The sequence below is a fragment of the Oncorhynchus gorbuscha genome, linkage group LG21, assembly GCF_021184085.1.
Source record: "Oncorhynchus gorbuscha isolate QuinsamMale2020 ecotype Even-year linkage group LG21, OgorEven_v1.0, whole genome shotgun sequence".
NCBI classification, from domain to species: Eukaryota; Metazoa; Chordata; class Actinopteri; order Salmoniformes; family Salmonidae; genus Oncorhynchus; species Oncorhynchus gorbuscha.
In genome coordinates this window covers 21,471,469-21,486,786 of record NC_060193.1, presented here as the reverse complement: position 1 = coordinate 21,486,786, position 15,318 = coordinate 21,471,469, and the positions used below count along the sequence as shown (strand labels likewise).

General features: G+C 43.5%; 3 protein-coding genes across 6 annotated transcripts in view; 2 read left to right on the top strand and 1 right to left on the bottom strand.

Moving 5' to 3' along the window:
- Positions 1-5,991: 5,991 nt before the first annotated feature.
- Positions 5,992-8,775, bottom strand: LOC124008840 (N-alpha-acetyltransferase 38, NatC auxiliary subunit-like). The gene is made up of 3 exons (XM_046320422.1): positions 8,647-8,775; positions 7,122-7,299; positions 5,992-6,821 (listed from the first exon to the last, which is right to left on the bottom strand). Exons 1-3 carry the CDS (start codon positions 8,683-8,685, stop codon positions 6,697-6,699), a joined length of 342 nt encoding a protein of 113 aa, XP_046176378.1. The 5' UTR covers positions 8,686-8,775; the 3' UTR covers positions 5,992-6,696.
- LOC124008839 (cytochrome b5 domain-containing protein 1-like) lies at positions 7,784-11,423 on the top strand. The gene is made up of 4 exons (XM_046320420.1): positions 7,784-9,319; positions 9,387-9,463; positions 9,568-9,786; positions 11,117-11,423. The coding sequence occupies exons 1-4, from the start codon at positions 9,199-9,201 to the stop codon at positions 11,345-11,347; spliced, it is 648 nt and encodes a 215-aa protein (XP_046176376.1). The 5' UTR covers positions 7,784-9,198; the 3' UTR covers positions 11,348-11,423.
- Positions 11,424-12,663: 1,240 nt separating this feature from the next.
- LOC124008723 (chromodomain-helicase-DNA-binding protein 3-like) overlaps positions 12,664-15,318 on the top strand; it is a 54,942-nt gene continuing 52,287 nt past the window's right edge. For 2 of the 4 annotated variants that reach the window (XM_046320239.1, XM_046320237.1), the window contains exons 1-2: positions 12,664-13,020; positions 15,063-15,196. In XM_046320239.1, coding sequence (XP_046176195.1) covers positions 12,855-13,020; positions 15,063-15,196 — 300 coding nt within the window. In that variant the 5' untranslated portion in view covers positions 12,664-12,854. The remainder of the gene's footprint in view (positions 13,021-15,062; positions 15,197-15,318) is intronic. The other 2 variants (XM_046320238.1, XM_046320240.1) reach the window with 2 other exon arrangements.

Sequence of the window (15,318 nt, the reverse complement as noted above, 5' to 3'; positions counted from 1 at the left end):
TAGTTGGTTGGTTGTGGTCAGTTGTGGTCAGTAGTTTTGTTAAGCAGGTGTGTGGCTAAGTAGTAGTGGTCAGGAGTTGGTTGGATGTGGTCATGTGGCTGTGGTCATGTGGCTGTGGTCTGGAGTTGTGGTCTCTGTGTGGTTGTGATCAGTAGTTGTGTAGTAAGTAGATGGTTGGTTGTGGTCAGTTTTGTTGTTGTGGTCAGTAGCTTTGTTAAGCAGGTGTGTGGTTCAATAGTTGTGGTTGTGGACAGATGTTAGTTGGATGTGGTCTGGAGTTTTGATCTCATTGTGTGGTTGTGGTCAGTAGTTGTGTTCAGTAGTGGTGTGGTTTAGTAGATGTGTGCTTGTGGCCAGTAGTTGTGTGGTTCAGTAGTGGTGTGGTTCAGTGGTTGTGGTCTGGAGTTTTGGTCTAGTGTTGTGGCTAGGAGTTATGGTCTCATTGTTTGGCTGGGTGGTAAGTAGTTGGTTGGTTGTGGTCAGTAATTTTGGTCAGAGTTTTGTGGTTATGGTCAGTAGTTTTTCTTAAGCAGGTGTGTGGTTCGGTGGTTGTGGTCAGTAGTTATGTGGTTGTGGTCAGTAGTCATGTGGTTAGTAGTTTTGGTGAGTAGGTGTGTGGTTGTGTTCAGTAGTTTTGTGGTAAATTGTGGTTCAGTAGTTATGGCCAGTAGTTGTATGGTCAGTAGTTGTGGTCAGTAGTTGAGTGGTGTGTCAGTAGTGTTGTGATTAGAAATTGTGATCAGTAGTTGTGTGGTTGTGGTAGTAGTGTGGTTCAGTAGTTGTGTTGTCAGTAGTTGTGGTGTTATGGTCAGTAGTCTTGGCCAGAAGTTGTCAGTAGTTGTGTTGTTGCGGCCAGTAGTTGTGTGGTTGTGGTCAGTAGTTTTGTGGTTCAGTAGTTGTGTGGTTGTGGTCAGTAGTTGTTCTCAGTCGTTGAGTGGTGTGTCAGTAGTGTTGTGCTTCGTAATTGTGATCAGTAGTTGTGTGGTTGTGGTAGTAGTGTGGTTTAGTAGTTGTGTGGTCAGTAGTTGTGGTGTTATAGTCAGTAGTTTTGGTCAGTAGTTGTGTGGTTGTGGTCAGGAGTTGTGGTCAGTAGTTTTGTGGTAAGTTGTGGTTCAGTAGTTATGGTCTGTAGTTGTTATTGTGGCCAGTAGTTGTATGGTCAGTAGCTGTGTGGTTGTGGTCAGTAGTTGTGTGGTGTGTCAGTTGTGCTTAGTAGTTGTGGTCAGTAGTTGTGTTGTCAGTAGTTGTGGTGTTATGGTCAGTAGTCTTGGTCAGAAGTTGTCAGAAGTTGTGTTGTTGCGGCCAGTAGTTGTGTGGTCAATAGTTTTGTTGTTCAGTTGTTGCATGGTTGTGATCAGTAGTTGTGTGTTGTGCTTAGTAATTGTGGTTCAGTAGTTGTGATATGGTCAGTAGTCTTGGTCTGAAGTTGTTAGTGTGGTTGTGGTCAGGAGTTGTGGTCAGGAGTTGTGGTCAGTGGTTATGGTCTCTAGTTGTGTTGTTCAGGTTAGTAGTTGGTTGTGTTTAGTAGTTATGGTCTTTAGTTGTGTTTTGGTCAGTAGTTTTGTGTCTGTGGTCAGTAGTTATGGTCAGTTGTTGTCTATAGTTCTGCTGTTGTGGTCTGTAGTTCTGGTATTGTGGTCTGTAGTTGTGTTGTGGTCAGAGGTTGTGGTCAGTAGTTTTGTGGTTGTGGTCAGTAATTGTGGTCAGGAGTGGTGTTCAGTAGGTGTGGTCAGGAGTGGTGTTCAGTAGTTGTGGTCAGTAGGTATGGTCAATAGTTATAGTCTGTAGTTGTGGTCAATAGTTGTGTTGTTGTGGTCAGAAGTTGTGCGGTGCAATAGGTGTGTTGTAAATAGGTGTGTGGCTGTAGTTGTGTGCACTTTTAGGAAAAAAGGTTCTGGAAAGAATCAAAAAGGGTCATCTGCTTGCTTCATATATGGCACCCCTTAATTCTATATAGACCCGAAATTGGTTCCCTATATAGCACCAATTTTGGTTCAGTGAAGAAGAACCAAATGGGTTCTGATCAAAGAACCCTACAACCATTTTTGGTTCTATCCAGAACCTTTTTTTCTAAGATTCTGGTGGTGGTCAGTCTAAACTACAGTTATTGCATGTGAAAACTGAACGAAGTGTGATGAGAAGTTATCGGGTGAAAAAAGAGTGAGTGAACAGAGACAGCTTCGCTCTATCCAATTAGCGCAACAGGATCAACGTACCAGTTGAGTTATTTGGAGCACTGAGCACAATTCTGAGAATGAAGCTAGTGAGCATTACAAATCTTCTCTATCATTCCAGGTTAGTTCAGACCGGAGAATTATTCAAAATATTAGTGCTAAGCTGTTTGGTCCGAAACAGATTCTGAATCATGGGAATTTATTATGAAGACATTGTCACCCTCCGAGGCACGTGTTGCTCAAGCCAGTGATAAACATGTTAACAAACGTTTGTGCTTTGAAACTAAATAAATGCTGCACTCTGACCCACAATTTATTTAATAGATTCATGATAATGTTAGACAAAGCAAGGAGAGAACTTCAAAATGTGATTTAGTTGTTGGAATTTACTGCTGTTAGTAAGTAATGAATCTGCTAGCTTCTGACATGAATAATTGCAAGCAGTTCATGTGTTACTAAAACAGATCACTCTATTCATTTGAAGAAGCTATTCCTAATCCGTTTTCAGATTTTAAAAACAGTGAAGTAGAGGAAGATTTCCCACTAACTTTTTGTCTAAATTGTTGGCAAATATTCAAAGTAGCAGATTTGTGTCAAAAGTTGTTGCATTTAAAGGGAATGGAATGTTAGAAGTGATGTCACGATGGGGAGATTGTTGAAAAAAGTCCCACTCTCGTGAATGAAGATAGATACAAAGTTGAATATTTTAAAAGATATCAAAAGTTGAATAGGAGCAACTCAACTCAAACCAGTCTACACGTTTGAAGTTTCAATAGCATTTGTGTAAGAGGAGTTGCGTGCTAAAGAATAATAAAAATGAAGATGTAAGTGGGGCATTTGCTTCGCAAACCCCACAAGGCCAAAAATTGATACAACAAATACACATTACCAGGAAATAATGGCAAACTTTTGCAATCATGCAACTCTCGTACTGGGTCCTCCCGAGTGGCCTAAGTGGTCTCAGGCCCTGCATCACAGTGCTAGCTGTGCCACTAGAGATCCTGGTTTGTCCAGGCTCTGTCGCAGCTGTGACCGGGAGACCCATGGGGCGGCACACAATTGGCCCAGCGTCATCAGGGTTAGGGGAGGGAATGGCTGGCAGAGATGTTCTTGTCCCATCGCACACTAGCGACTCCTGTGGCGGGCTGGGCGCAAGCATCGAATAGTCCCCGTGATATGCAACTGTTCAGGGAAGTCAGGAACCAATACACGCAGTCAGTCAGGAAAGCTAAGGCCAGCTTCTTCAGGCAGAAGTTAGCATCCTGTAGCTCCAACTCCAAAAAGTTCTGGGACACTGTGAAGTCCATGGAGAACAAGAGCACCTCCTCCCAGCTGCCCACTGCACTGAGGCTAGGTAACACCGTCACCACCGATAAATCCATGATTATCGAAAACTTCAATAAGCATTTCTGAACAGCTGGCCATGCCTTCCGCCTGGCTACTCCAACCTCGGCCAACAGCTCCGCCCCCCCACAGCTCCTTGCCCAAGCCTCTCCAGGTTTTCCTTTACCCAAATCCAGATAGCAGATGTTCTGAAAGATCTGCAAAACCTGGACCCGTACAAATCAGCTGGGCTTGACAATCTGGACCCTCTATTTCTGAAACTATCCGCCGCCATTGTCGCAACCCCTATTACCAGCCTGTTCAACCTCTCTTTCATATCGTCTGAGATCCCCAAGGATTGGAAAGCTGCCGCAGTCATCCCCCTCTTCAAAGGAGGAGACACTCTGGACCCAAACTGTTACAGACCTATATCCATCCTGCCCTGCCTATCTAAGGTCTTCGAAAGCCAAGTCAACAAACAGGTCACTGACCATCTCGGATCCCACCGTACCTTCTCCGCTGTGCAATCTGGTTTCCGAGCCGGTCACGGGTGCACCTCAGCCACACTCAAGGTACTATACGATATCATAACCGCCATCGATAAAAGACAGTACTGTGCAGCCATCTTCATCAACCTTGCCAAGGCTTTCGACTCTGTCAATCACCATATTCTTATCGGCAGACTCAGTAGCCTCGGTTTTTCAAATGACTGCCTTGCCTGGTTCACCAATTACTTTGCAGACAGAGTTCAGTGTGTCAAATCGGAGGGCATGCTGTCCGGTCCTCTGGCAGTCTCTATGGGGGTGCCACAGGGTTCAATTCTCGGGCCGACTCTTTTCTCTGTATATATCAATGATGTTGCTCTTGCTGCGGGCGATTCCCTGATCCACCTCTACGCAGACGACACCATTCTATATACTTTCGGCCCGTCATTGGACACTGTGCTATCTAACCTCCAAACGAGCTTCAATGCCATACAACACTCCTTCCGTGGCCTCCAACTGCTCTTAAACGCTAGTAAATGCATGCTTTTCAACCGATCACTGCCTGCACCCGCATGCCCGACTAGCATCACCACCCTGGATGGTTCCGACCTTGAATATGTGGACATCTATAAGTACCTAGGTGTCTGGCTAGACTGCAAACTCTCCTTCCAGACTCATATCAAACATCTCCAATCGAAAATCAAATCAAGAGTCTGCTTTCTATTCCGCAACAAAGCCTCCTTCACTCACGCCGCCAAGCTTACCCTAGTAAAACTGACTATCCTACCGATCCTTGACTTCGGCAATGTCATCTACAAAATGGCTTCCAACACTCTACTCAGCAAACTGGATGCAGTCTATCACAGTGCCATCCGTTTTGTCACTAAAGCACCTTATACCACCCACCACTGCGACTTGTATGCTCTAGTCGGCTGGCCCTCGCTACATATTCGTCGCCAGACCCACTGGCTCCAGGTCATCTACAAGTCCATGCTAGGTAAAGCTCCGCCTTATCTCAGTTCACTGGTCACGATGGCAACACCCATCCGTAGCAGACGCTCCAGCAGGTGTATCTCACTGATCATCCCTAAAGCCAACACCTCATTTGGCCACCTTTCATTCCAGTACTCTGCTGCCTGTGACTGGAACGAACTGCAAAAATCACTGAAGCTGGAGACTTTTATCTCCCTCACCAACTTCAAACATCAGCTATCTGAGCAGCTAACCGATCGCTGCAGCTGTACATAGTCTATTGGTAAATAGCCCACCCATTTTCACCTACCTCATCCCCATACTGTTTTTATTTATTTACTTTTCTGCTCTTTTGCACACCAATATCTCTACCTGTACATGACCATCTGATCATTTATCACTCCAGTGTTAATCTGCAAAATTGTAATTATTCGCCTACCTCCTCATGCCTTTTGCACACAATGTATATAGACTCTTTTTTTCTACTGTTTTATTGACTTGTTAATTGTTTACTCCATGTGTAACTCTGTGTTGTCTGTTCACACTGCTATGCTTTATCTTGGCCAGGTCGCAGTTGCAAATGAGAACTTGTTCTCAACTAGCCTACCTGGTTAAATAAAGGTGAAATAAAATAAAAAATAAAATAAAATGCACACTGACATGGTCGCCAGGTGTACCATCCGAAACACATTGGTGTGGCTGGCTTCCGGGTTAAGCGGGCATTGTGTCAAAAAGCAGTGTGGCTTGGCTGGGTTGTTTTCGGAGGACGCACGGCTCTCGGCCTTCGCCTCTCCTGAGTCCGTACGGGAGTTACAGCGATGAGACAAGACTGTAACTACCAATTGGATACCACGAAAAAGGGGTAATAAAAAAAAAATCCCTCACACTGAATATCTTTTCCTAGTAACACGTGCACTTTAACACTTTAACTGATGGCCTCAACTGGTGTGACCTGGAAAGACGTGTCCCGAAACAAGTGAGATGGAGGACGTTTGTCAACGGCCTATGCTGCTAATAGGAGACAAGGGTTTAATCAAATCAAACTTTATTTTCCACATGCACCAAATACAAGTGTAGACTTTACTGTGAAATGCTTACAAGCCCTTAACCAACAGTGCAGTTCAAGAAGAAGAAAATATTTACCAAGTAGGCTAAAATAAAAAGTAACACAAGAATAACGATGCTATATACAGGGGGTCACCGGTACTGAGTCAGTGTGCAGGGGTACAGGCTAGTTGAGGTGTTTAAGTCAAGTAAGTCATGAACTTTAGCTAGTCATGCTCTGGACCATCTGTAACTGCTGCACTACCAGTATATAAGGACAGTCTGCATCATTCTTCATTAACAGATCAGACAGGTTTAGATACTGAAATGTATTGGAAAATGCATTTATCCATATTCCACACAATTAAACAGCGGTTCCATACAAACACATATACTGTACCGCCTGGCTCAGTCCACGCCCCTCCTTGAATAAACATCTGTTGTACTCAGTATATTAACTTAACACACACACACTGTAATGTCACTGAGAATGCCTGGTTAGACCTCACACACACCATGGCTGCCTGCTAAACCAAATACACTGGTACCAGAGATCAGCTGCATCTGGAATTATCCTTTGATTGAATTCTCAATTTCAAGTCTGTAACTGTAACGTCTTCTAGGCTGCTGAGACATAGACCTGGCTAGCCAGGATGTTAGCGAGTCTCCTCCAGCTTTGGGCGAGCTGATCTTGTTCCTCAGTGGCTGGAACCGAACCCCTGTGTGCCGACCAGGCTGTCTGATTCCACCTCGATAGAGACCACGTGGTGGCCGGGAATCATGGCTAACCCCAGCACTCTGGGCTCACCCTGGGAGAAGGAGTCTGATGCAGATGCAAGTAAGACACACACAAAATACATTTTAAAAATGAACATGTACACAGTGTATTAACGGCAATGTTACTCTGTTACAAAGCAGAATATGGATATGGTGTTCACTCCGGTCCCAGAGAGCTATAAGGTTTTTACAGCAAATAAACTAAGCAATACATTTGCTAGCTGAATCGGGTTTGTTAGTGCTGGATTTGGACAAAACCCTGCACCCACTGCTCTGCAGGAACAGGGGTGAGTAGCAGTGAGCTTACTAGAGTATGTGGGCTTAGCCTAATAAGTACTGTCGTTACCTGAGGATTTGAGGAACTCCTGAGCGGACCCCAGGATGACGTTGCAGTCTCTGTCTGTGCACAGGAACAGTCCCACCAGTGTTCGTCCGTCTGTCATTCTGATTCTCATGTTTTTGTTCAGCAGGCTCTCCAGCTTCTGACGTGCTCTGGAGGAGTAAGATGACAGTTCGCCCCGCCCCTAGAAATAGGGAGAAATTAGATGATAGGACTATACTTGTAACGGAGGCATAATGGTGATACTGGGTGCATCTCAACCATCTACAGTGGCTTGCTCTCTTTGTAGCCAATACTTGTTCAACTTCCCCTTGGCAAGGTTGACAAGGAGACACGACTTTCAAACACTTTATTTACCTAGCTCTGGTCCATGTGCTTACAGCGGATGTGCAAGCAGATCGTAGTGACGTATGCGCTTGGACCAGAGCTAGTTTGAAGGTAAGCAAAATGCTCAACATGTGTTAATTTGTATTTTTAAGAGATGACAGCTTGTACATACAGAGAAGTTTATCGGCACTATAGCAACATCTTTACTTTGGTAACGAAAGTATATTGAAGTCAGTCACGAGACAAAATCTGAGAAATCCTCGATGAAGGAAATGGAACGACGTTAACGTTAGCCCTTGATCATGACTCTCAGTTCCATTACATATAAAGGCATCTTCCGTATGGGGAAGCTTTGTTACGAGCTCAAACACTCAGTCTGAATATTAACACGCATAGCTTGCGGTACGATTTTGGAAACATAAGGACTTTATCTTTCATATCAGCAACAAAAAACTACATTGATACACACCTTTTATAGGGTTCCTACACGGACATACATCCATGTTACAGAAGGTGTTTACGGAAGACAGAAGGACCATCAGTGTTAATTAGCTATATAGCCTGTTCTGAACACCCGTGTTTAATGGAAGAAGGCTGCCAGAAACGTATTGTCACTGAAAAATGTCGTTGCCTGCAACTTTGATAAAGCCGGTTAAAACAGTGTACAGCACAGGATGTTGGCGGCACTTTAATTGGGGAGGACAGGCTCGTTGTAATGGCTGGAGCGTATTGGTGGAATAGCATCAACTACATCAAACACAGTTTTCATGTGTTTGATGCCATTCCATCTGCTCCGTTACGGACATTATTATGAGCCGCCCCCTCAGCAACCTCCTGTGTTGTACAGTAATAGTACATTTTGCCTTTGTGAAATTATTTTGATGTGATATGAAAGTAAAGGGCTTTATGTTTCTAGAACCGTATCGCAAATGAGAATCGATTTACGTTTAGATGAAGTATTTGGCTGTCAGAGCAAGTCTATCTTTGGAAGAAAAAAAATACAAGGTCCTTAAGGAGTAATGTTAAACGGTCTGCTCCTTAAGAGTATATCTTGGGCTACTTTAGCTTAAGCTAGCTAGTGGATCCAACTTGCCCACGAAATGTATGGATCAGCTATGCACGCTCTCCTTTCAGTTTGGCAAAGTGAATATTATGTATTAGAAGTGTGTCAAATACGACATTATTAAATATATATCACCCCTACATGAGTTGATGGACCATTTTCTTCAATCATTGTTGCCATTCCACCCTTTCCTGATCGTATTTTTCTTGACGGATTATTTCACTGTTGTACATCCGGAAATTCGTTAGGGAATACGATGCATTGTGGGTATTGTAGTATACAATGTAGGTAGGTAAAGCCAGAGGTTTGGTAAAACTTTGCACCTATTTGGTTTTGGAGCATTTAATGGATCAATCAGTTTGATCCTATTAAATTACAAAGTATTGCCATGCTTAATTCTATAATAACATTGGTCAGATGTGTGACATGATTTATTGACTGTGCAACCACTTGTGTGTGAGATTCCGCAAAGCTGATTTCAGTGTCGTGCTGTCTTTGCCAGACGCTTCCGTGGTTACCACAGTAACGGAGCTCCAGCTGTTCGTGTGTACACTTGTTGATACAATAGCGAGTGAGCTTGCACATAAACAATATACGTTACTTGTTATATCTCTGACATATGCTCAGTTGTTACATTTTACATTACCTTTTATAACTCTACATAAATTGGGTAAATTTGCGGAAGTAATACAAATGCGGCCAACAAAGTATTTCACCCCAACAGAGGTGTCCCTTCATAACACCCTTGGCGACCTGTGGGTGTCATACCTGGGCAAGGTGTATGACTTGACACCATTGGTGAATGAATTTAAAGGTAAGTTTTCGAATACAAATAGGCTATTAGGTTACGACAGTTTAATAAATAACACACTTCTTTTCAGGGGATGTACTTCTGAAGCCTATCATTGAGTGTGCAGGAAAGGACATCAGTCACTGGTTTGACCCAAAGACAAAAGATGTGAGTGAGAAAATAATCAGACTTCTATCAAGAATGTTACATATTTGTCTTTCTTTTTCATTATATTGATGATGAGTAGGCAAATTCCCCATTTGTATTTTCAGATTCTGACCCACATTGACCCACTATCTGGGTGTGTGAAATACTACACCCCTAGGGGGCGCTTTGTGCACGTGCCCCCTCCCTGCCCTCGTACTGACTGGACCAATGACTTTGGGCGACCCTGGTGGAGAGATACGCAATATGAGGTGGGACTACTTTCTGTCAAGACCAGGTGGATCCGCATCATCAACACCCTCACATCCCAGGAGCAGGGTCTGGAGGTAAGTCATCCTTATTCTGATCAGGGAGAATGTCATGCAATGATTATAAGAGGCTGCATGTGTACATGACACATGTATACATGTGTTATCATACTAATCTCACATAGCAAGACACCATCCCCTGGCAAGTGGGGCTAGTGCCATACATAGATATCATAAATGCTGCATGCATGTATTATACATATGCTATAGATATGCACACATCATACTGACATCATTCTGCACACATACATGTCACCTTCACGCATACATGCACCATTTATACGTAACCATCATGAACACTATTGTAGCTGTTCAAGCCTTATCCTCCCACCTCCCCCTCAACCGCCAAAGCATTGTCAGCATATCGCAGTAGCAGTCTATTAGGAGTGTATCCACTCATCTGGCACTGTTTCACACATACTGCGTAATATCACTGACTGGAATACAGGTGCTGTGTCTCCCTTACTCTGTGTGTCACTGGCTGAATAAAATATGGGTTACCACACTGCACTCTAGGGAGCCCTGGCCTATATGTGACGAGCTTCCAAAGGGACCAAAGGGACACTGGGAGGGGGAGTGAGTAGCACAGTAGTGCAGTGTGTCACTGTCAAGCGCTGGGGGGTTTCTGAGCAAGTCCTGGCTTGGTTCGCTCATTCCCCCCGCAGCCCACACAAACAAACACACAACACGCTCGCACCCACAGCAGAGTACGCCTCTCCTCTCCAGCGCGGTGGGAGAGCAGGCTTTCCCACAAACCTGCCCCAGCTGGCACTAGTAGTCTTCTACTGGGCCAGAAGCTCAGTGTGGGTGCTCCACGCTCCACACAGCCAGACACATGCTCTCTCTCTCTCTCTCTCTGATGATACAGTCACAAATACTCACGCACACACCACACACAAATTCTCTCTTTCTTTCTTCTTTCTCTCATACACTCTCTCCCTCGCACACAATCTCTCCTCCTTTCTCTTTCGCCCCCCCCCCTCTCTCTAGAGGTTCTTAGCAAGTGTGCCCATTGCACCCTGCATAAACACATTATTTTTTATTTTTTTGGCTCCTGGAAGCCAAGCTAGAGTGGTTTAACCACCAGTTGCAAGACATGCCCATAGACCACAGAATGGGTTTCAGGGGGAAATACAATGGAAAATGCATATATATTTCTACTATTGAAATACAATGGCTGATGACAATGACTGATCATACCTATAGGTTCTAGATCTGAAACAGCTGCAACAGATTTCAGCTGCAGTCAATATATCCCCTGGGAAGTCAGGAACTACTGTACATGGGTTGGAAAAGTAAAATCATTTAAAAAAACTGCAACTTCTCCCTCCTCTGTCTCTTTCCCCAGGTGTGTTCCGAGGAGACCTTGAATGAGATTCTCCAGCGGTACCTCCGCTACAACTCTCACGCCGCCAGCTACACTTGGAAGCACGACTGTGTCAACCTGGACATGAGTAAAACTCTGGAGGAGAACGGCATCCCCGACGAGGACAAGGACTTCTACAACACACGCATGGACCGCGACCTCTTCTCCCAGTCCATCTGCCTGTACTTCAACGACGACCTCACTGAACTTTGACCCCATATGTAAGGATGTTAGTAAATGGTGGTGAGCAATATGAGCAGACAATCTATTAAAATGTTGACTCACAAAATACATTTTCTGTATGTGTTATTTGTTAGCGTTATATTATTGTTGTAGCAATTTTATTATAGCCAATTTATCACAAAAAGGACTTGAACTGGTAACCTCACAATTAACCTGTTCCTTTCCTTGTCATTCTATCCCAGTGTCATCCTTTTGTCATTCCTTCAAAACTTCTTGCATCTTTACAGTAGGCCTACATAAATTCATGCCAACATTTTACATAAAATAGCATGGTAATTGTTTATGTGATATTCAACAGCACCTTTGTGGCTCTGCTGGGTTAAGATTTCCAGTTGTACAGAATGTGCAGGAAACCAAATCTACTATAACAGTAGCAATATCAGGTTTAGTCAGTCTGATATATAATATCAAATCAAATTTTATTGGTCACATGGTTAACAGATGTTATTGCGAGTGTAGCGAAATGTTATCCATAGTTCTATTAATCAGTTACCTGCCATTGTTATCAATATCTAGGCTATTTATCATTATTTGCAATTATACACACAGTTTTTACTCTAAAATGTGCATACTCTATGTATGTATGTATGTCTGACCATAGACCCCTTTATCAAAGCTGGGCTGCCTGAAGGGAGACCAACCATTGTCTGACTCCTAGAGGTTCCCATGGCCTTACTGCCACCCATATCAAAGGGACTCTAGTGAAAGTGTGCAATATGATTTTCAAATGTATCCTCTTTCATTTTAATGCTTTCAGAATGTTAAAAAAATATATATTCGATTTCTATTATTATTATAATAAAATAATCTCCAGTTGAAAAAAAATGCCCGTTTGCACATTGCATAGATTTTTCTCCCTACCACAAGTGGTTAATTTTTAAGCAATCCAATCTGATGTAAATCTGGGCATGGCTGCGGCAGATTTTCCCAACCCCCCCACTCTCAAACTCCCTCCCCGACTCTCTTTCTCTCTCACACGTATCATTTTATACCATGGTGGGGGCCTTTAAGGTTATTAAAGTGGCCATATTTGATAGATTTGTATCGCGTTTTTCAGTGCAGAAAGGGAGTTTTGTTACGTGTGATCTTGAGACAGTTTGTTGGGATGGCTGATCATGGGCGGGGGGCAGTAACATTACAAGCAGTCAAACACCCCCTTTCTTGTTTCTTGTAACAATGTACATGTTTTTTGAAGAGGGAGGGGTAAACGGAGAGAGGCAGAGAGAGAGAGAAAAGAAGATGGGGGGGGCGTTCTGCAATAATATAGTCCGCCATTTTTTATGTAAGGGGATTTTTCTTATTGGGGGGGTTGTTAAAAAATAAATATAAGAGCGGCCATCTTTGTTTCCCTGCCTAGTAGTGTAAAATATTCCAAAACGGCCCCCACTTTTTTTCTGGTGTCGATTTTAATATTAAATAAATATCATAATTCCGGAAGGTTTCTGATTTCGAGGAAGGAGCCGATGACAGGAATATAATGTCCTCTCTTCTCCGGTCTTGTGAGGAAGACCAGGGCATGTTGGTTAATTCCGAGGGAGTAGATTTTGATGAAGAAGACGAGGACGACGGAGATCTAGACGAGAACGCAAGCGACATAAACTCGCCGGCGGCGCCTCGAGAAACTGCAACACTAGCCGCGCCAGGTAGGCTATATTAGCTACAGTCGAAAGAGACACTGGCGAAAGACTCGGGAGCGCGCACACAAAATAGAAACACATACGCCACAATTTTTTTAAGTACGCCAGGACACCCTGTGCGGCTCATCTCAATAGTTATCCGTTGCTGCAATATAATTAGTTGCGCGCCCGTTGCTCCAAATCATAGCGCAGCTTTGAAACAGAAAGAGTTGAAGAATTCCAACTTATAAACAATTCCACAAAGTTGATCCTCCTCAACGTTGCTTTTCATCCTGACAATGCTGCCATATTCATAGATGTAAATAATATCTCGATGTTAATAGGTCGATGTGAAGTGTACAGCTCACGACATCACTGGCAGAAAACATGGACTCTCCGGCAATAAGCTTTCTGATTGTGATCTTTAGAATAGTGCTGTGATGTCTGTTCCCGAGGCGTGAGCGTTAAAACCGGATGATAGAGTAAGTGCTGGTATGACAGTGTAAATAAACCTGCCTCCTACCCCATGACGGTCTCCACTGTCATACTGACAGGGACGGTTCATGATAGGACACCGACACTACTCCCAAGTTCTGAATATAACCGTTATGTGTAGCCTACAGGGCTATTGTTCCCACTCTCTTTTCGATGTCATAGCAGACAAATACATGTAACACGTAGGCCTATAATACACAAAGCCTAAAGCCTAGAAACTATACTGTGAAGCCTAATTAAAGAAAGGACTTGCCTACAACAATTTCATGTGAAAAATACGATCAACAGAAATCTTATTTTACTCCAAAGAAGTGCATTTTTGTGGGATTACAGATTTGGCCTAGCTGGTTCCACACCAAAGAACATGTTTACATTATTTTGCAGTTCATGTTAATTCATACAATTACATTAATTTGCATGTATTCAACAGATATTGCAGATCATGATTTTGGGGGTATTCAACAAGGGACATTTTAGCATCACTCTGAACAACTAGCCTAAACTATGTCGCCTGTCTCGAGACAAGAGCCGCGTATCAATTAGTGCGCTTCCCGCAGCGTCTCTAAACCCCCCGCGACATGCGCTGGCGGCTGTTGTGGTCGGGAACCAGGTGTTGAAATTAATTGCGGGGAAGTAGGGTAGGGAGTCGTTTCAGTTCATCCTATAGAGACAGACTGGCTTGCGGCCTCAGAATCACCGAGCCTCGCGTGATGCTAATGCCGCCCCTGGCTGCACTCTGCAGCAGAAATATGCGGAGACCTCGTCTGGGCGCGCGCTGCGTGTTGTCGCCCCCCAACAAAGACAAACCATTAAATCGAACTAATTTCTACCAAGTGCAATGGCGGCCGCAAGCGACCGTTTTTTTTGGTGATGTTTTCCCCTATCTCTTCATCCCCATGACAAAGCACATGCTTCACTCTCTCTCACTCTCCAATAGGGTACAGTCTCACTTTTTTGCCAGGGGAAAAACTTGAATACAGGGATGAACGGCGCATTATCACTTACTGACCCTCAAAACGTGGGATGTCGTGTCTTCGAAATAAATCTATTTACATGTTTGATTTTATTTTATTTTCCCAATTCATTATTGCGGAAATATATATTGCTATAGACATGACATTTTAGAAGCCCTAAAGCACTGTGTAACATGTAGCCAACATAAGGCCTTACTTTCATATGTCTCAGCCTCACATTTTCAATGCCACCATGAACAACATTCTTGTGTTTTTGTGAGGCGTTCATTAACAGATAAGCCAGATATGGATTTTGTTTTCACTGAACTGATACAAAGCAGCTGTCGATCCCACTTACCAGTCAAACTGGAACTAATTCAGCATGCCACAATTCAGTCAATCTCATAGGTTGTGTTAAGACACTATACTCTCCCATATGACACATTTGGTGTCAACGCACACATGACAGTGTGTTGGTGAGAGGCTTTTGTTGTGCTTAATTGTGTTCAGAAGAGATTAGATCGACAATTCAAAGCATTCAATGATGATTAGAGTCAATATGATTTAGTCACATCTCTCCCTTTCTCTCTTCCATCCCCCTCTCCTCGCTTCAATCCCCAGTAGAGGAAGAAAGGGAAGCATCAGAGAGGGCCAGTCTAGGGAGGAAGAAACGAGGGCCCAAGAAGAAGGAGACAAAGAAGAAGGAGAAAGAGAAAGAGGGAAAACCGGTTAAAGCCAAAAAACGGAAAAAGATTGTAAGCCTCTCGATCATTACGGTCCATCTACCGCCGTACATTCTGATGACACGTCATTCTATTTCATTTGCTTAATTGAAGTCATAGAGAAAAAAACATCTGTGACATTACATATTGATTTA